We start from the raw sequence: 19,270 nt of genomic DNA, 5'->3' as shown, positions 1-19,270 counted from the left end.
CTATGATTTCTACACCCTATTCAAGGGCATTATTATTATCACCTGAAGCCTGCTACACAACCCTTAGTCGTAACCTCAGATCTTTCCGCATTTGCCAGCCGAATCGAATAAGCTTCGATACAATGCGATACCATAGCTTCGGCCTCCAAAGTTAGCCTTTCCTTATTTTTGTTGTTGCTCTATTCCGCTTTGAATGCCAAATTTTTGGATTGCTGAGCCAGCGACGCACTCCGGTTTATAGATGGGTCTTTTGCCTCGCTTTTTGGCCAATGCCGCACTCGTTCATCGCACTCTTCATCGCTCGAGCTTGAACCCAATCGGGAGGAGAGCTGCGTTGTTTTCTCCGCTCGTTTGGCATTGAGATTGAGCCTCATCAGTCTGAGTCTGAGAAAAATATCTATAAATTCCATTCTGCGGTATTCTGGCGGATCTGGGGGAAAAACGAGGTATAAACGATACAACAGAGCGTTAAATTCGATGAGGGAATTCAAATAATATACAAACGTATAAAATCAATGCGATAATGCGGTATATAAAACTGCCAATAATGTGATTAACTCCAGAACTGGCTCAATTGAATTATTGATCGGTTTCTACCAAAATTGGTCAAAAAATCTCAATAGATACATATGTAACATCAATAATCCGCTGGTGGCCTTATTCGATCAATTTTCGTTAGCGTTCATTCGATATCCGACTTCATTCTATTCTATCAATTTAATCTCATGATAAATGCGCTTAATCTATTAAAGGTTCCACAAATGGCCTTATGTACATATGTATTAAATAATTGTTACTGTTAGTTGGATAGCTGCGCTCTGTGCGATTAATTACTTTAATCTGGACCGGTGACTGGTGCTTTCCGATATTAGATGCTTTCGAGAAATGGCTGCATTCGATTATCCACCCACCTCACGCCATATAATTAGTAATTGTAAGCTTATTTGCTATATTATCCCAGAAATTCCGCATAGAAACGCATTTTACCAAAAAACTATAGAATCAAATCGATCAGAGGACAAACATTTTCCAGATGGTGGATCATTGAGGGAACAAAGAGCCTTGACTTCTGCTTAAGACTTATAATTTGCCAACTGAATAATACCTCTTAATCTATGGACCAGTCGCTAGAATATACACACATATGTACATGCAAGTGCATGGGTATGAGCATGTGTATGTACATATATGCAATATCGATCAATAATTAATTTTTGTATTGATAGGTAATAGTATCGAAAATCGGAAAACGCGCAAGCTTGGGCTTGAACAAATTATCGTTTCATTTCCGTTTTGAGAAAACATGCGATATATATAGTATTTATTTATATATATAAATATATATACATATGTACATCCATACATGTATATGTAAATCTGTAGAGCTAGTTATTGCTGACCTAAGGCTACATAAGTGCTTTTTAAAGAAATATATAGACCGCAAGAAACGAAGAAATCAAGAAGTGGCGGCGAAGGGGGACAAGAAACTTGTATGTACGAAACACAATATACAGAACATTCACACTACCACATAAAAACATACATGAATAGAGGATAGATCATATATATACATACATATACATACATATACATAAACATATACATATTCAGACATATATACATATACATAACTGTACTAATTTATTTTCCGTTGCGTTTAGTGTGATAATTGATTAGCGAAGGACGTAGGAGAAGGATTTGCAAATAAACTATAAGAAAACCATAAACCAATTCCATGTATACAACTTTACTTTTGAGCTGGGATCACAAATCGATTCATTTGTTCATTACATGCATTAAATAAAGGATCCGGTATCGAATGGGATCATCAAATAAGTATATGTATATCGATTGGGGCGATTGATAAAAAATTCGAGCTGTGGGATTTCCAGTTATGTGCACATATTTATATCCGATTCGTTTCCGATCTTATATAGTACAAATATTCTTGATAAGCATGAGGCCAGATGACACTCTTGTTTGTGGCCTCCTATGATATCACACTGAACTGTAAGGACGAGTCCAAAAGAATGACCCCAATGTTTCATCAGATACGATGGTCAGATCGGGTCATTATTATAGTCAGAATGAAGAACAAAATTTCCCGTGACAGACCTGACTCAATCCTACGTGCTCGATCTCTATCGATCACTGAGATGGCGGAGTGAGCGGGATATGTATAACGGCTAGATGGAACTTCGTTGGTGGGAAGATAGAGAAATTCAAAGGAAAAGTATTTTAGTACTTAGAATATTTTCATTTCATTTAGTATAGAGTATAGACGGAGTGCAAGAATATATCGTACATATGTATATGTATACTGCAGGAGGCACGTGCCACTCACGTTCTAACTCGGTATAAATTATTTCCGTACGGTTATACTCGTATTCCACTGTCTAACATTCCACTGTCTTTCTGGAACAAGCAGGAAGGTTGGCGAGACCAGATAGATAGATACTCGTAGACCAGATTGGCGAGACCAGGAAGTGTGAGCGAGATACTTTTCTTGTCTTTACAACTGGGAATTGCTGTTGTTGCACCAAGAAGCACAAAGCACCAACACCAACAAAAGTATTCCTTGTGTTTTTCAGTAGTCAAACAATAACCCCAATGGATATAGGTTTTGCATTCTCGGGTTCGAGCAGGGTCCACTCACGCCGTGTACTTTGTTATCGTGTTCTCGGGCCCGAGCACCGGTCGCGAGGCTAGCGCCGGTTGCGAACAATAACAACAGTTTTTTAGACTGTTTCAGTAGCGTTGTGTAACCGGGAAAGCATTACTTTTTGAAAATTGATCAATATTTTTTCTCTTCAACTTTATTGCTATAATTTCTCTATAATGCCATCGCGAAATTCTCTTAGTATTGCAAGCCTTGACTGCAAGGAGCCTTCTGGAACACACCCTGGCAGCTGAAAACGTAGTTTTTAGGACAGGGCTGAGCGGGAATGGAGGTCGGGGATGGGGGTCCGCCGTAGCCGGACGATGCGGATCCGTAAGCAGTCCTTGCTGATCCCAGCATATCCCCCATGCGAGCGTAGCCAGAGTATTTCGGCGCGGAATACGTGGGAGCGTTGGGAGCTGAATAGCTTGATGACGCAGGCGCTGAGTAGGATGAATAAGAAGACTTGGGTGCTGAATTGCTGGGAGCAGAGTACGAAGCGGTTGCGGGTGCGGAATAAGATGAAGTCGCAGGTGCCGAATAACTTGGACTAGCAGGTGCTGAATAGCTTGGAATGGCAGGCGCTGAATAACTTTGGCCGGCCGGTGCCGAATAGCTTGAAGCCGCAGGCGCTGAATAGCTTGGAGCAGCAGGAGCAGAATAGCTTGGAGCCGCAGGCGCTGAATTGCTTGGAGCAGCAGGTGTTGAATAAGTTTGAGCGGCAGGCGCTGAATAACTTTGCGGGGCCGGTGCTGAATAAGTTGGAGCTGCAGGTGCTTTATAGCTTGGAGCCGCAGGAGCTGAGTAACTTGGAGCGGCAGGTGCTGAATAGCTTGAAGCGGGCGCCGAGTATGATGACGGTGCTGTTGATGAATAAGAAGACTTGGGTGCTGAATAACTTTGAGCCGTAGGTGTTGAATAACTTTGAGCCGTAGGTGTTGAATAACTTTGAGCCGCAGGTGCTGAATAATTTGGTGACGCAGATGCTGAATAGCTGGGAGCGGCAGGTGCTGAATAACTTTGAGCCGCAGGTGCTGAATAGCTCGGAGCCGCAGGTGCTGAATAAGTTGGAACGGGAGGTGGTGCATAGTTGGGAGCGGCTGGTCTGGAATAGCTGGGAGCGGCAGGAGCAGAATAATTCGGAGCAGCAGGTGCTGAATAACTTTGAGCCGCAGGCGTAGAATAACTTGGAGCGGCAGGTGCTTTATAGCTTGGAGCCGCAGGAGCTGAGTAACTTGGAGCGGCAGGTGCTGAATAGCTTGAAGAGGGCGCCGAGTATGATGACGGTGCTGTTGATGAATAAGAAGACTTGGGTTCTGAATAACTTTGAGCCGCAGGTGCTGAATAATTTGGTGACGCAGGTGCTGAATAGCTGGGAGCGGCAGGTGCTGAATAACTTGGTGACGCAGGTGCTGAATAACTTTGAGCCGCAGGGGCTGAATAGCTCGGAGCCGCAGGTGCTGAATAGCTCGGAGCCGCAGGTGCTGAATAAGTTGGAACGGGAGGTGGTGCATAGTTGGGAGCGGCTGGTCTTGAATAGCTGGGAGCGGCAGGAGCAGAATAATTCGGAGCGGCAGGTGCTGAATAACTTTGAGCCGCAGGCGTAGAATAACTTGGAGCGGCTGGTGCTGAATAGCTCGGAGTGGCAGGTGCGGAATAGCTCGGAACAGCAGGCACCGAGTATGTTGGAGCTGCTGATGATGAATAAGAAGGCTTTGGTGCTGAATAGCTCGGAGCTGCAGGTGCTGAATAGTTTGGAGCCGCTGGTCCTGAGTACGATGGGGTTGCAGGTGCTGAATAGGATGGAGCCGCAGGCGCTGAGTAGCTGGATTGGGAATTGTAGATGACGGGCGCGGCATATGCTTGGGCAGGAATGCCCGACGACGATCTTGCGTGACGGTCATCGAGCTCGGTTTCAGGGATGAGCAAGTCCTCGAAATCCTGCTTATAATATTCGGACAGAGACTCCGCTGAGACCAGGGCCAACAGGCATCCGATTGCCAGGAGTGATGGGAGGCGCGGTCCGCACATGGTCGATGATGGTCGATCTAAGAATGTAAACTGAAATCAGGTGGCAGGGCAGTTCTTATATAAACAAAAAGAGATATAAAATCAGCAAAAATTTCGAAATCACGAAAAATTGCGCAAGTCGAAATCTGGCATGACTATTTTTTAATTCACTAGAATCGATCAGTTTTCAAATCCATTTCACCTTACCCACTAATTGTTGACTCGGCGTTTCGGGATAAAAATCCAAAGTAGACCAGTTTCATACCCTGTTAGTAATTAATATGAAAACGTTTTGCACATTTACATTTGAAATATGAGTAAAAAATATATTACCTTAGATAGATACATATATAGAGCTAATTTCATAAAAATAGTACTCATAGTACCTCACCTTAGAAAACTGTTTTCAGACACGTAGGGTAAATCCCATTACATTTTCATTTTTTTTCCTTTTTGTTGTATGAATTTAGAGATTAGACAAATACACAAGAAATACGCCGTCCCTGAAAATAGTAGTGCAGACATAGCCTAAGAAATGTTATATTTAATATGATCATGATGGCATTAAATTATTTCTGATCATAAAAAATTATGCACTTTCCTCGGTGCATTGTAAATTTTAGAAGGAAACTCAGTGGTCTCCCACATTCAGAATTAAAAGTAATGCTTTCGCGATGCCTAATTTTGAAATAGAGGAGTTAGGGTGTATTTTTCTCCTGCTCGACGGGTTTTTTCTTGTCAGTATGATAAATGAGTAGTTGCATGACCATTCCAACAATTGTTAAAATATAAATTGCAGGCAATGTTTTGTTTTTACTCTGTCAGCAAAACATATAAGCAAATATGTGTGTACGTAAAAGTATTAAAATTCGGTCAACGTTGGAATGCTGAAGCGTCAATTTGTGGCTTAAATTTGTATATTCAACAAAATGTTTCCATTTACAAAAAGAGTTGTAAGCGAAAAAAACGAATTTTTAAATTAAATTGCAGCACTGTTTTCATATCGATATGTCATCGATAGCAGCTGGTAGCGACCTCTGGCGGCGACGACAGCCCCCAAATCAACACGTCAACGATTTCTTCTTCTTGCATCGCTCAACACCTGAACGTCGGCGCGACTTTTCGCTAAGTGTTAAATTATTGATGTGTCTTGTGGATCTTCAATTGACATAAAACATTTGTTTCTGACTTTTCCAATCGACGTGCACAGCCCACAGACCCCACTGTCTGACGACACAGGCCAACTAAAACCGACACGTAAGTAAAAACTACTTAAAAAAAAAAAATTGAGCTGGTACAGGGGGAGAGGGAGCGGTGCTTCGACAGCTGCTTGCGTTGCAAAAAGAGGGAGAAAAAACCAAAAGAATAGCGGAAGAAGTAGGAGGAAATAAATAAAAAGGTTATTGCTCTTCCCATCATGCGACTCAATCTGCATTAATTTATAATTTGTATAATTCCGTGCAGAAAAATGGAGCTGCTAGCGAGTGCGGGCCGCTCGTGGCGCACACAAATTCTTATGCTGGGTGTCGTTACCGTTCTCGTGGGAATGCTGCATCTTCCCACTGCCCAGTCGGCTGCTGTTATGTCCGTGGACTTGGGTACCGAGTGGATGAAGGTGGGCGTCGTCTCGCCGGGCGTGCCCATGGAGATTGCTCTGAACCGTGAGTCCAAGCGTAAGACGCCGGCCATTATCGCATTCCGCGATGGCGTTCGCACCGTTGGCGAGGATGCCCAGACCATTGGCATTCGTGAACCGTCTTCGGCCTACGGCTATTTGCTGGATCTTCTCGGCAAGACCATCGATAACCCCATTGTGGATCTTTACCGGTAAGTTGATGCCTCTATTTTTGTTTTTTTATGTGTGTGTGCGTGTGAGTCGGTGTGGTTTTCGGCCACGTCAGTGCTTAATGGCCAAGATTAGCTTGAATGACTCGGACACTCTGTGAATGACTGCCTGCTTTAGAGGACCCTTTTTAATTAGAACATTTTTTCGACAACCACAGAAAACGCTTCCCCTACTACAACATTGTCGGCGACCCGGAACGCAATACGGTGGTGTTCAAGAAAAGCGACACCGAGGAGTTTTCAGTAGAAGAACTCATCGCGCAAATGTTGGTCAAGGCCAAGGAGTACGCCCAAATATCCACACAGCAGTCCATAGCCGAATGTGTCCTCACTGTACCCGGTTACTTTGGCCAGGCCGAGCGGGAGGCTTTGCTGGCCGCTGCCCAACTGGCCAACCTGAAGGTGCTGCAGCTTATCAACGACTACGCGGCAGTGGCCCTCAACTACGGGGTCTTCCATCGCGGCGAGATCAACGAGACGGCTCAGTACTATCTGTTCTACGACATGGGTGCCTATAAGACGTCAGCGGCAGTCGTGAGCTACCAACTGGTAAAGGACAAGCAAACTAAGGAGACGAATCCGGTGGTGCAGGTGCTGGGCGTGGGATTCGATCGCACGCTGGGTGGTTTGGAGATACAGTTGCGTTTGCGCGACTATCTGGCCACCGAGTTTAATGCGCTAAAGAAGACCAAGACGGATGTGACCACCAGTCCCCGGGCCCTAGCCAAGCTTTTCAAGGAAGCCGGGCGGCTGAAGAACGTTTTGTCGGCGAATAACGAACATTATGCCCAGATCGAGAACCTCCTGGAGGACATCGACTTCAAGCTGCCGGTCTCTCGCGAGAAGCTGGAGGAGATCTGTGCGGATCTGTGGCCACGCACCACCAATCCACTAAAGCAGGCCCTTGCCTCATCTAATCTGAGCCTCGACCTGATCAATCAAGTGATTTTGTTCGGTGGCGGCACGCGCGTGCCCCGTGTCCAGGAGACCATCAAGGCTCTTATCAAGCAGGAGCTGGGCAAGAATCTTAATGCCGACGAGTCGGCCACCATGGGCGCTGTTTACAAGGCGGCCGATCTTTCCGCTGGCTTCAAGGTGAAGAAATTTGTGGTTAAGGACGCCGTCCTATATCCCCTCCAAGTGGTCTTCGACAGCGTTGCCGCAGATGGCGTTTCTGCGAAGAAGGTAAAGCGCGTCCTGTTCGGATTGATGAATCCCTATCCCCAGAAGAAGGTGATCACCTTTAACAAGCACTCGGACGACTTTGAGTTCTTTGTGAACTACGGCGACCTGGATCGTTACAGCCAAGAGACAGTCGCATCCATGGGCAGCTTGAACATTACGCGTGTGGAAATCAGGCAGGTCAAAGAACTGCTGGAGAGTTTGAAGAAGGACCTGGTCGAGAACAAGGGAATCAAGGCATATTTCGAGCTCAACGAATCGGGCATCGTCCGGTGCACTGGTGTTGAATATATCTACGACAAGCAGAAGCCAGACGATGCGGACGAGGACAGCACTCTGGCCAAGCTGGGCAGTACCATCAGCAAGCTTTTCACCAAGAAATCCGACACGGCGGACGATTCAACTGATGACATAAAGGACGACGCTGGGCCCGAGGAGTCAACGGGAGGAGCAGGTGAAACACCCAAGACGGAAGATAGCCAGACTGAGAAGCCTGCTGAGGCTGAGCAGAAGGAGAAGAAGACTACGGACTCTGACCCAGAGGGCGAGGCCAAGGAGAAACCCGACGCTATTAAGCTGGTCACCGTTAAGGCTCCCGTGGCCCACAACACCCATGTGCTGTTTACGGCCAACCTTTCCGGGTCCGCCTACGACAGCTCGCTGGCCAAGCTGACGGCCATCAACAAGATCGAGGAGGAGCGTGTGCGCCTTGAGTCCGCCTTCAACTCTCTCGAGTCGCACATCATCGAGGTGCAGCAGAAGCTGACTGAGGATGCCTATGAGAGCTGTGCCACTGCAAAGGAAAAGGAGAAGCTCCTGGCCGAGTGCAGCACTCTGTCCGAATGGCTGTACGAGGATCTCGAAGATCCTAAGCCGGAGATCTACGAGGACAAGTTGCACGAGCTCAAGAAGCTCTCGGGTGTCTTCCTCGCCCGTCATTGGGAGCACGAAGAACGGCCCGAGGCCACCAAGGCCCTTAAGGGCATGCTCGACGGCGCCGAGAAGTTCCTGGTCACCGCCCGTAACCTCACCAAGGACACCAATCCTGAAAAAGATGTCTACACCCAAGTGGAGATCGACACCCTCGCCAAGGCCATCGATGAGAGCAGTGCCTGGCTCAAGACTGAGACCGCCGCCCAGAAGAAGCTCCCACGCAATGCCGATATTAGGTTGTCGGTCAAAGAAATCACCGCCAAGATGAGCCTGCTGGACCGCGAAGTCAAGTATCTGGTGAACAAGATCAAGATCTGGAAGCCCAAGGTCGCCGACAAGGACAAGAAACCCAAAGAGACTGACAAAGAGGAGCAAAAGGAGGGAGAAGCTGCTGGCAGCGGCGACGAAGAGCAGATAAAGGAGAACCCTGAGCAGCAGCAGCAGCCAGACACCGAGCCGGAGCTCACACCCACGCCCACAGTTGAATCCAAGACACCACACAGCGAACTCTAAACCAAGTCCGACACTGGGGTAGATAAAGGCAAGGCGCGAAATGCTGGGAGAGACCTGACGATTAATGGATGTTCGTAATGCACATAGGGCGGGGGCCGCGGGGCGCCGCTGACCAGATGCGTCAACGGCGACTGCCAAACAGGATGCGGAAACGAACTTCAGGGGGAGGCGAAAATCTGATCATTTCTAATCTTTGGGGGGTAGGGGATCCGATCGGTACAGGTCTCCGGACCACAACATTTCGCGCCAGGCAAGATATATTTCTACGTTTTTTTTGTATTCAAATTAGCTAAAGTCGGGGTTTAATTATGCTAATCTATCTCTAATCTAATAAAACAAAAACAAACAAAATGTAAAATGTAACAAACGAAATCCAATTCCAATCCATTCCGTTGTGCTTTAAACTATTCCTTCTTCGATCTGCATAAAAACAAAATTTAAAGTACCCAAGACCCATGACTATCTATCTATATGATCTACCCCGTACATATGATATAAATGTATGTACATATGCACATGTGTGGATGTTTGTACATACATACATATATGTATGTTATACTCGTATATGTATGGATTTAAATAATCCCATGGAGCAGACATGGCTGAAGCAGAAGGAATGTAGGGGAGAAACAAATAGGCGACACAACTAGGAAAGCTCAAAACTAATAAATCTGAAACCGGAGTAGTATTCTGTATTCGTTCTTTAATTTCCTTCGATATCTTTAAATCTTTACTTTCAGTATAATTTTCAAGTGCAATTGCCAGTACTATTTATTACAGGCAAGGTATGATAAATAAATGTTTGAATGTTTCGATACAGACTTACTTTGCGCCAGCCATTCACTACGAGACTCTACCAGGGTATTGCTTGATCGATATATATCCCAGTGCTGTGCAGCCCTATTCACACATCTGAACAAACAGATATATTTTCGAGAAATTGCAAGCTATCGTTATCGCAGATATACAGCTGCGAACTATCGATAGTGACAGTGCAGCCCTAGTTATTACACATCTCAATAAGCAATCGTCCGCGGAGCAAATTACAATTCCGAGAAATTGCAGAAGTGCCGTGCCAAAATACATAATAGGGTAGAACATATCGTTATACAAAGTGAAATATCAAACACTTAATCAGCGCATAGTTGACAAAAACTCGAACCAAAAACCCTTTATGCCAAGTAAACAATAACAATAAGAAATCCGTATCTCCCGAAGGCAGAAGCAGTCCACAGATGCTTACCACAACCTCCACGTAAAATTACCACATAACTTATGAACATATTTGTGCAATTTAGCTGTATTTGAATGCATATATCCTACAGAAGTGTTTCCCGATCAAGCACAGGTAAATGTATTCCAATTAGCTGGGTTGAGGTTGCTGGGTTGCATTCGCAAAACAACCGATAATGCTATCGATGGTAAACGATGGGGAAATGGCTGAACTTGGGGGCCGATAGCAACTGCAGAGGACTGACTGACATCTCTATGATCAGGTCGTCTTGTTGTCGGTGGTGCAAAGGTAAAGCGGGTGGACGTGCGTGGAACTTCGTATCATTCATTTTGTTGGTGTGTGCGTGTATTATTTTGTTTTTTTTTTTCTCTTTTTTTGTAAAATTTTTTCTTGGCCTGCGATTTTGGGCTTTACTTACATATTTTTGTCCCGTTGTAATACTCTGGAAGTTTTGGAAAATTACACGAACTGGTTGTGCTACACTATCGGGGTGCGTCAAAGGAGTTACTGTTTCTTTTTGTGTGTCTGCTGGTCCGCCGTGTTCTTGCGGATGCAAGAGAATGCCAATAAAACGCAAACAAAGGAGTTCTTTGCTTTTCCATCTTTCTCGCTGTCTGTGGAGCGCCTGGGAGTGGGGGCATTTGGGAAAAGTTAGTTTTTGAGTGCATTAGAGACATAATATTGATAAATAATTAAAGCTATTTACAAATTGAGTGTACCCATGCGTGTGTGTGTGTGTGTGTGTATGCAATGCTGAAAACGAATGGAAAAAAGGTTATGCATGATACGGCACGACAGCAGCTGGCTTCTCAGCTGCCGCAAGCGCACAGTGGAGCCTCGAAGAGATTTTGACAGTTGCGAGATATGTATGTGTGTGTATGACCAAAGTGGAGGGGCTGAGACCGAACTGGCTGCCAGACTTTCAATTCCTCTTTGGGACGGATTTTCTTTCGCCATCATTTTTCTATCCCATCAGACTGCCATGGCTCTGAGATTTTGTCGGGCATTTTAAAAGTTTATTTTTGTTATAACAATGATTTCCCCTGAAACGAAGTTTGGATTAAATACAGAGTCGAAAATTATCTCTATAGTTATGTTCATATGTATGTAGCTAAAATATCCAAAGCAAAAGGGAGAAAAAGAAAGACTCCAACGCGAGCAAGATTTTCCTGGCACAATTTGTTTGATTTTTTTAAAGTTCAGTTTTGGTTAAAACGGCGGAAGAGAAAGAGGTAACACCGTAGTAATGTGAGTGTTTATGTGCGGGAGACCAGTGCGATGGCAAGTGTACGTGTGTGTGTCTGTTTGGGTGTATGTAACTGTTGTTTTTGTTTTTGGCTTCGGATTGCCACAGAAAGTACAACTGAAGCGATCGAAACTATTGGCTAGAGTGAAACACGTGCTTATCCATCTCACTCTCTCTATCTATATTTCTGTTTTATTCTACCAATACCTACTAAAACGCACAGAGTGTGAATTGAAGCCGGGACCAGGACATTGGTCAAAGTCAAAGCTGTGTAACGAAAGGCAAGCCGCAAGGAAGCAGCAAAATCAAAGTGCAAAAAACTGAACGCCAAAAGAAGAGAGACGCACACACACACAAGAGCGCATGCTGTGCGCCGCAGGAGAGGAAGAAGAAGCAGCCGCAGCATCAGTGTGAGTGCCGAAGCGTACACCTACAGTGGCGCAGAGGCCGGAAAAGAGTAAACAAAAGTGGAGCAGGACAGTGACTATTAAGGACGCGTAGACAAAAATCCACAAACAACTGTTATAATCTGCCTCCGAACAATACAAATACTACACTGCAGCGGATTTACAACAGTATTGGTTTAAAAAACCAAGAAAACAACAAAAAATAGAGCTGTCATCATTTTTGTAATTTAGTAGGAAACCAGCGCTAGCGCCGAAACGCCATCTATCGCCGACCATCCGCAACCTCATCGAGAGGAGAGCGACACAGCCGACGAAAAACGGCGAGAGAAGAGGCCGTTGTGCATGATAGAAGTAGGAGGAGGAGAGGTGAACAAGCAGAAGGCTGAACTCGTACGGTGTGGTGTGGTGCGGTGTGGTGCGGTGCGGTGAGTGAGGTAAGGTGAGGAGCAAGGGAGTCGAGTCGGGTAACCAGGCCGCAAAACAATAATTTCTGCTGCGACAGCAAGTAAGAAAAATACAACTACAACGTTTGCGCCAACGACTGCGACTTTTGGCTTTCTTTCGTTGTTTTCTTCCATTGTAGTGTGCGTTGTGTGGTGCTTTCATTGATTCCGCGTTGATTCCGCGCCCATACCCTTACCTGGGGGACAGTAGCGCAGCAGCAGCTCCATTGTGGGAGCAAGCTGAAACGACAGACAACCCACAGCAGCATCATCGGACCAAATCAGACTAGACCAATTGCCTTGCCCGCCAATATGGCGTGCCTTAACACCTTAAAGCAAGAAATCAAAACTCTGGAGAAGATCTTCCCGAAGAATCACGAACGCTTTCAGATACTCAACTCCAGCGTCGACGAGCTCTTGTGCAGGTTCATTGATAAGAACGGCAAGCGTTACGACATCCATGCGAATATAACGGTAAGTCAAACTCTTTTAAAACACCTTATCATCCCACCCCACTTCCTTCGCACTCCTCCCTGACGGGGTCTACCCACTTATCTGTATCGTAGATTGGTAGCCGTCCGTATCTTCCACACTAGTCCTACGGAACGACTGGCGTGGCCCCTGGCTAGTCTATGGTGCGATTCCCTTATTGTCCGGTTCTGTACTTGCATTCCATTGCCCAATGATGCGTTTATTCAGGCTTGGATCTTTTGTGTACTCTTCCATGTACACTCCATATTCATACAATGTATGTGTATGTCACATTCTATAGTCCGCTCTTACAGTCTACAGGGGAGAACTCCACACAGTGGAGAAATGTACACACAAAACTCTACATATAAAGGGGAGGCTACTTCACCATTGCCCTGTGAACCGAATACCAAGGAAATCTCAACTACATTTACCAGTCAGCAATTCCAGCAGTATCTGGAATATCATCTTTGGTAGGCGACTGGGATCGTCATTGGTCAGGTCAGATGATTGCAACTTTTTAAGGGAATATTGGTAGGCGGATGGAATGAAGCTCTTCTTGTTTTGAGGCTGGGAAAATGTCCTAATGTATAGAATTCGTGAGAATTAATGGGCGCCTTCACCAGGACAACGTATCATGTCTCAGGTATCATGTTTTTGAGTTCATTCTATGTTCTGCCTATGATAAGTTCTTTAGTACCTGACGTGTTAATTAAAATCGGCTCGGAACATATCGATATTGGTTATAGCGGCTTCAAAGCTTCGCTACTCGCACCAAAGAACCGCAAAACAAACAATGTCTGTATGGGTGTGTGCTTAGTCTTTATTCCCACGCTGACCAGTAAACGAGCGAGAGGGATGGAAGATTGTCTTTGCCCTTTGGCCATCCGCTCGCTATCCCCATCTCGCGCTGTCGCCTGGCTCTTCTTCTTCAGCCTGGTCCTGTCCTTTACCGGAGAGGATTTGGGAGGAGACAAAAAGTAAAGTAATGTATGATTCATTTCACCCGATCGGTTGTCTGCAAGCGTTCCCCAGCGTCCCAACGGACCCTCGCCTCCCTGAGTTTCGCCTGTTTTGTCTGTGCAGTGCTTTCGACTTGGTTCAACGATCTAATTAAAGGTTATAATTTTGTTCTGCCTGCTACATCTCTTTCTTGCTTGTTCTCGTTATTTCTTTCTCTCTCTCAACGTTTGGCATGACGTATGTTTGTTCACGATTCAACCTGGGAGAGGGAGCGAGGTGAACAATCCATACAGTGAGAAGGCCTTGACCCACCCCAAACAGAAACATCGGTGTTCCCCTCAAATTCCCCATGAATACACTTAAACGTGACACAGATTAACAACCTCAGCGATATTCCATCCACAGGAAACGTATCCCTCATCGCCGCCAGTGTGGTTTGCGGAGAGCGAGGAGACGAGCGTCACCAATGCTGTTCAAATACTTAGCAATACAAATGGTCGTGATAATCACGTGATCAATCAGGTAAAGCTATCCCGCCAGGAATAGGAGCATACATAGATTTACTAATTCACCAATTCCACAAATCGAAATGTTGCAGGTTGGCATATTGCTGCGCGAGCTGTGCCGATTACACAACGTTCCACTGCCACCCGATGTAGACAATTTAACGTTGCCATTGCAAACGCCACCGCCATCGGCTTCCCCGCTGCGCTGCGAACAGAGGAAAATGGGGTCGCATGGGGGCAACGAGGAGACCGATTCCGATCAGGACGAGATCGAGGACCCCATTGGCGAGAGCGAACAGGAGAGCGAGGGCGACGAGGATTTGCCATTGGAAATGGATGATGTACGGAGTACAAATAAGGTGCGTGGCAAAGCTCAGTTAATCGCAAAGCCGATTGCAATCAGATTTTGAATCATTGCAGAAAGATGACATGGAAGTGGAGCACTTAGCGACCCTAGAAAGACTGCGTCAAAGTCAAAGACAAGACTATTTAAAAGTGGGTTGTCCTTGGGCATGTGCGCTACTTGGCTGTGGCACTAACTAACTCACTCTTCTCCTTTGATTTGATTTAGGGTTCCGTTTCAGGTTCCGTGCAGGCAACCGATCGCCTAATGAAGGAACTACGTGATATTTATCGATCGGACGCCTTCAAGAAGAATATGTATTTGATTGAGCTCGTCAACGACTCGATCTACGAGTGGAACATCCGCCTCAAGTCAGTGGACCCCGACAGTCCGCTGCACAGTGATCTACTAATGCTCAAGGAGAAGGAAGGCAAGGACAGCATACTCCTTAACATCCTCTTCAAGGAGACCTATCCCTTTGAGCCGCCCTTTGTCCGCGTCGTGCACCCAATCATCTCAGGTTCAATCAATCACCCATTAAAGAGACCAAAGACAAATTTTAATTTGATCTGTATTAATATGTAGGTGGATATGTGCTCATCGGCGGCGCCATTTGCATGGAGCTGCTGACCAAACAGGGCTGGAGCTCAGCCTACACTGTCGAGGCGGTAATCATGCAGATAGCGGCCACCCTTGTCAAGGGCAAGGCGCGGATACAGTTTGGGGCAACCAAGGTAGGCATTGTGTTGTCTTCCGCTAGGAGATAATGAAATAATTCTTCTAGTCTCATCATGAACAGGCACTGACCCAAGGCCAGTACAGCCTGGCACGAGCCCAGCAAAGCTTCAAGTCCCTTGTGCAGATCCATGAGAAGAATGGTAAGTAAAAATGGTGGCTTGGCTGCTTAGGAAGATTCACAACTGAAACTATCCCATTCCAACCACGTGCAGGTTGGTTCACACCGCCCAAGGAGGATGGCTAAGGCAGTTCAGTCCAGTCCGGATTCGCCTCTACACACCATTACCATTACCACCACCACCAGCACCACAACCCAACCACAAAAAACAGCATCAGCACAGACATGTTTTTCCCCGCCCCCCGTTTTCTGGCCCACACAGTTTTTGATCAGTTGTTTATTAGACGATCCCTAAGATGAACAGACGGACAAGTCCCCAACCAATAATTTTTATTTTCTATATGTATAGCAAATATTATATTTGTATCCAGCTTCCTATATTATTTGATCCGTTTCTGTAGACAAGTTATGTTTCAAGCATGGATAGTATATATGTTATGTGTGAACACGGACATAAATAATCTGTTAGCGGTTAAGTGAGCCAAAAATCGAAAGCAACAAAGCAGCAGCAGTAGGGGCAACGCAAGGTGTAGACGGAGTCCTTTAGTCCCAGCCCTGATCCCGAACCCATGCCAATCTCATGATGGTGTGTTTTGTATAGAGTTTTGGAACAGCAGGCGGAACGCAGGAGGAACAGAGTGCAACATGTAAAGGCAATATCTGTTATGTATATGAATGTAATTTGTAATTTAATTGTAAATGCAGTGGCTCCTCGGCTTTCACTTCCGCTTACACTTAAACTTACTTCCTCCACCCACACATACCCACACGTACACACGTGGAGCCACAAAGTAAACACAAACACTCGCCCACATAAATGTAACTAGTTAAGTCGTAAGTCCTGATTGTATTCTTATTTAGTTTAACAAATTGTGTAATCTTATAAGATTCTCTCTAGTGGCTTGCAGGCGATGCAAGCAGCATTGAGATATAAGGCACAGATATAGCGAGATAGATATAAATGTATACCTAGAAACACACATACATAATTATACATATACATATACAAATATCTATTTACTAAATGTAAGCTAAAAAGTAAAACAAAAGAACAGAACAGAACGATGCGTCGCAACTTCGATGAGAGCAACTTCAAGTGTAAATTCGTCTTTCCAAATAATCGTACCATAAAATAAAGTAAACCTACAATTAATCTAAATCTACATTTAAATACGAGTAAAGCTAACATATGCTCATACGTACATATGCAGACTAGACTCGAAGGGAGAAGGAGCAACCAGAAGTGAAAGTAAATGAAAAATCGTATAGCAGTCGCAGCATATAATAAACACAAAGTTAAGTCGAGGGCAGCAGTTTGGTGGTTGCTTCCTCCATTATAGCTCCGATTTTGTATTACTCCAACGAAGGCAGACAAAATTGAATTGTACATTACGAAACGGCAATTGGCAAACGACATGAATTGTTCATTTTAAGTATGTATTTAATAAAAAAAAACCCAATATATGCATACAAGTCGGGGCAATATTTATTCCAAAACTAAAGAGCGGTCAACTCAAAACTTAATTATTATTCATTATAATCTTAAATGGATATGCGTGGACTCCACACGATCATCACCCGTCGTCAAACCAATGGTCCCCTATGAGCCTCTTCTTTTAATAGGCCGTTCCAATGCGTCTCCGTCTACTTAAGGTCAAATTTGTTCCCTTCATTCCCTAACTTCTCGCTGTCAATCAACATAGATCACGTACTTTTCCGCGCGCGCTGACGGTTGCATTCGGACTTCCTTTGGTGTACTTGTGCGCGTCTTCGGCCTGTAGTTGTCGTTCAGGGAGACGCCAATAATCGTATCCATGGCTCCCTTCAGCTGGAGCATCTCGACGGTGACTGCGATTTCCGCCTGGATAGCGGTAGACAGTCGTTGTAGTGCTTCCATCACTTTTAAACTATACGACACACAACTGCCTTCGAAGATGTCGAGGACGGTATTGGCGGCATTCATTAGCGGTCGCATAAAACGGATTTCGCCCATGTGTGTGCAGAGAAAATCGATAAACTGGATGAGAACTACGTCGGGTCGTTCGGTGAGGGCCTTGTCCAGGGCCCGGCGTTGCAGCAGCTCTGTGATGACAGCCACAGTGTTTTCTGGATGTTTTTCCACCTGAAGAGGGAGGAGAACCTCATCCAAAGCCTTCTTGAAGTTGAACTTGCGGAGATGAACGTCGTAGGTCTGGAGTTTGGTACTCTTGAACCTGTTTTTGATGGTGTGGTCCACAGCTTGCGAGGTATCTGGTCGCATCAGTTTCTTGACGAGCTTCCTCTTTTCTTTAGCCGCATGACTCGCACGGATCTTGTTCAGGTGACTCGGTTTGTTTTCGACGATCATACGCTTGATTGAGATGAGACCATCCACCATGCCGGCGACCACGGCCTGATCGCCGCTGGCCACGCCCAGACTTACAACGGCATTGGGATAGGTAAGCGTGTGGACGGTTTTGTAAGTGGTGGTGTCGTAGATCTTAACATGCCGATCCAGGCCGGCGGAGAACAGGCGTCGTCCGTCAGTTCCCAGGCGCAGGCAGGTCACTGTTTTGTGGTGCTGCGACATCATCGTGAGCAGGCGGCAGCCGCTTATGAGGTCCCAGACACGCACCTGGTTGCCGCCAGCGCTGATGAATATGGAACCGTTGGGCATGAATAGAAGTGACTCCACCGGACTGCCATGGTCCAGGGTACGCTGAATCGCGTTCTCTGCACGCGTATCATACAGATTAATTTTACCATCGTAGCCGCCGGAGACGAACATGTTGCCCGCCAGCGGATGCATGGCCCCAGCGCGAATGTAGTCCGTGTGGGCATCGTTATAAGTGTTTACTACCTTTTCGTTGGACACGTCCCACAGGCGCACCGACTTGTCGTCGCAGAAGCTGGTCAGCTGCAGTTTGTCGTTGGTGAAGAAAGTCCTATGCACGGGCGCCTTATGGCCCTTAAAGATTCGCAAGATGTTCCGGCTGGTGGTGTCGAATAGCTTGACATGGCCCTCTTCGTCACCGGCCGCCAGTAGCCGGCCATCTTGCCGAAATGTCGCCCCATAGGCGGTCTTTTGGAACCTTGATAGGTTCTTTACCACCAGCTTGGTAACCAAATTGTATATTTGGACGCGAACCGAGCAAGTCACGACAAAGTTATCTGGGTCGCTGGGGCTGAAGTCCAAATAGTCGATGGTGTTGCACTCTTTGAGGAACTCGGGTTTCTACAATGCAATAAAAACAACAGTTGATTCTTTGGATTCGGAAATTTGGTCTCCAGTTAGCCATAGTCTCGGTTACCTCTAGCCTTTCCCAATAGATTGTGTCGGGCGTCTCTATCTGCGCCCGCTGCTGATACCTTCGTATATTCAGAGCATAAAACCGGCTGTCCATTCTGAGATATTTTGAATTTCTCGTGCAGCGAGAAACACGTGCAGTGTGTTTCGGAATCCCTCAATTAGTGATGGAACAAAAAAGAACTATTCACTGCAGTGAACGAACTGAATAAGTTCATGATACTCAATGGTATTCCTTGAGTTTGATATTCTGTTTAGTATTACTAGCTGGCTAGGACCCCCAGCACTGAAGATATAATTTAATGTAGTTTTATGCAAAATCATAGTATAATTTGTGTATAAAATATCGCTACTTTTTACGAAAGTTTAGGAA

General features: G+C 45.7%; 4 protein-coding genes and 1 long non-coding RNA gene across 11 annotated transcripts; 2 read left to right on the top strand and 3 right to left on the bottom strand.

Moving 5' to 3' along the window:
- Window positions 1-2,789: 2,789 nt before the first annotated feature.
- Vml (Vitelline membrane-like) lies at window positions 2,790-4,720 on the bottom strand. Its single transcript, XM_033384188.1, has 2 exons — window positions 4,012-4,720; window positions 2,790-3,633 (listed from the first exon to the last, which is right to left on the bottom strand). Exons 1-2 carry the CDS (start codon window positions 4,688-4,690, stop codon window positions 2,858-2,860), a joined length of 1,455 nt encoding a protein of 484 aa, XP_033240079.1. The 5' UTR covers window positions 4,691-4,720; the 3' UTR covers window positions 2,790-2,857.
- Window positions 4,721-5,738: 1,018 nt separating this feature from the next.
- On the top strand, window positions 5,739-9,830 carry Grp170 (Grp170 co-chaperone). The gene is made up of 3 exons (XM_001355205.4): window positions 5,739-5,926; window positions 6,134-6,496; window positions 6,673-9,830. Exons 2-3 carry the CDS (start codon window positions 6,138-6,140, stop codon window positions 9,140-9,142), a joined length of 2,829 nt encoding a protein of 942 aa, XP_001355241.3. The 5' UTR covers window positions 5,739-5,926; window positions 6,134-6,137; the 3' UTR covers window positions 9,143-9,830.
- Window positions 9,831-10,123: 293 nt separating this feature from the next.
- LOC4815983 (ubiquitin-conjugating enzyme E2 Q2) lies at window positions 10,124-16,753 on the top strand. Of its 6 annotated transcripts, none has more exons than XM_015185393.2 (10): window positions 10,124-10,490; window positions 11,846-12,534; window positions 12,613-12,946; window positions 14,312-14,428; window positions 14,505-14,771; window positions 14,833-14,907; window positions 14,984-15,275; window positions 15,341-15,489; window positions 15,540-15,633; window positions 15,706-16,753. In XM_015185393.2, the coding sequence occupies exons 3-10, from the start codon at window positions 12,785-12,787 to the stop codon at window positions 15,735-15,737; spliced, it is 1,188 nt and encodes a 395-aa protein (XP_015040879.1). In that variant the 5' UTR covers window positions 10,124-10,490; window positions 11,846-12,534; window positions 12,613-12,784; the 3' UTR covers window positions 15,738-16,753. The 6 variants fall into 6 exon arrangements, with proteins under 6 accessions (XP_015040879.1, XP_033240083.1, XP_015040877.1 ...); XM_033384192.1 differs by lacking the exon at window positions 10,124-10,490 and adding an exon at window positions 10,516-10,664 and having other exon boundaries at window positions 15,555-15,633; XM_015185391.2 differs by lacking the exon at window positions 10,124-10,490 and adding an exon at window positions 10,516-10,664.
- On the bottom strand, window positions 10,425-11,179 carry LOC117184943 (uncharacterized). 2 transcript variants are annotated; one of them, XR_004470418.1, is made up of 2 exons: window positions 11,096-11,179; window positions 10,425-11,001 (listed from the first exon to the last, which is right to left on the bottom strand). It is a non-coding gene; the product is annotated as an uncharacterized lncRNA (long non-coding RNA). The 2 variants fall into 2 exon arrangements; XR_004470417.1 differs by having other exon boundaries at window positions 11,083-11,170.
- A 320-nt stretch (window positions 16,754-17,073) lies between the features above and the next one.
- Window positions 17,074-19,081, bottom strand: LOC4815866 (U3 small nucleolar RNA-associated protein 15 homolog). Its single transcript, XM_001355203.4, has 2 exons — window positions 18,902-19,081; window positions 17,074-18,825 (listed from the first exon to the last, which is right to left on the bottom strand). Exons 1-2 carry the CDS (start codon window positions 18,992-18,994, stop codon window positions 17,302-17,304), a joined length of 1,617 nt encoding a protein of 538 aa, XP_001355239.2. The 5' UTR covers window positions 18,995-19,081; the 3' UTR covers window positions 17,074-17,301.
- Window positions 19,082-19,270: the final 189 nt, after the last annotated feature.

This window comes from Drosophila pseudoobscura, chromosome X (assembly GCF_009870125.1).
Source record: "Drosophila pseudoobscura strain MV-25-SWS-2005 chromosome X, UCI_Dpse_MV25, whole genome shotgun sequence".
Classification (NCBI taxonomy): Eukaryota; Metazoa; Arthropoda; class Insecta; order Diptera; family Drosophilidae; genus Drosophila; species Drosophila pseudoobscura.
Note: the sequence above shows the minus strand (reverse complement) of the source record. Positions and strands in the feature narration are given on the sequence as shown.

Bases quoted from the DNA above. Each gene is read 5' to 3' on its own strand.
- Vml (XM_033384188.1), bottom strand. From the start codon at position 4,690: ATGTGCGGACCGCGCCTCCCATCACTCCTGGCAATCGGATGCCTGTTG. The intron at 3,634-4,011 runs CAAATTATTCAG...CATCTGCGTCAC, and splicing joins CTATTCAGCACCTGCGTCAC to CAAATTATTCAGCACCTGCG.
- Grp170 (XM_001355205.4), top strand. From the start codon at position 6,138: ATGGAGCTGCTAGCGAGTGCGGGCCGCTCGTGGCGCACACAAATTCTT. The intron at 6,497-6,672 runs GTAAGTTGATGC...CGACAACCACAG, and splicing joins CCCATTGTGGATCTTTACCG to AAAACGCTTCCCCTACTACA.
- LOC4815983 (XM_015185393.2), top strand. From the start codon at position 12,785: ATGGCGTGCCTTAACACCTTAAAGCAAGAAATCAAAACTCTGGAGAAG. The intron at 14,429-14,504 runs GTAAAGCTATCC...GAAATGTTGCAG, and splicing joins ATAATCACGTGATCAATCAG to GTTGGCATATTGCTGCGCGA. The intron at 14,772-14,832 runs GTGCGTGGCAAA...GAATCATTGCAG, and splicing joins ATGTACGGAGTACAAATAAG to AAAGATGACATGGAAGTGGA.
- LOC4815866 (XM_001355203.4), bottom strand. From the start codon at position 18,994: ATGGACAGCCGGTTTTATGCTCTGAATATACGAAGGTATCAGCAGCGG. The intron at 18,826-18,901 runs GTAACCGAGACT...ATTGCATTGTAG, and splicing joins TCTATTGGGAAAGGCTAGAG to AAACCCGAGTTCCTCAAAGA.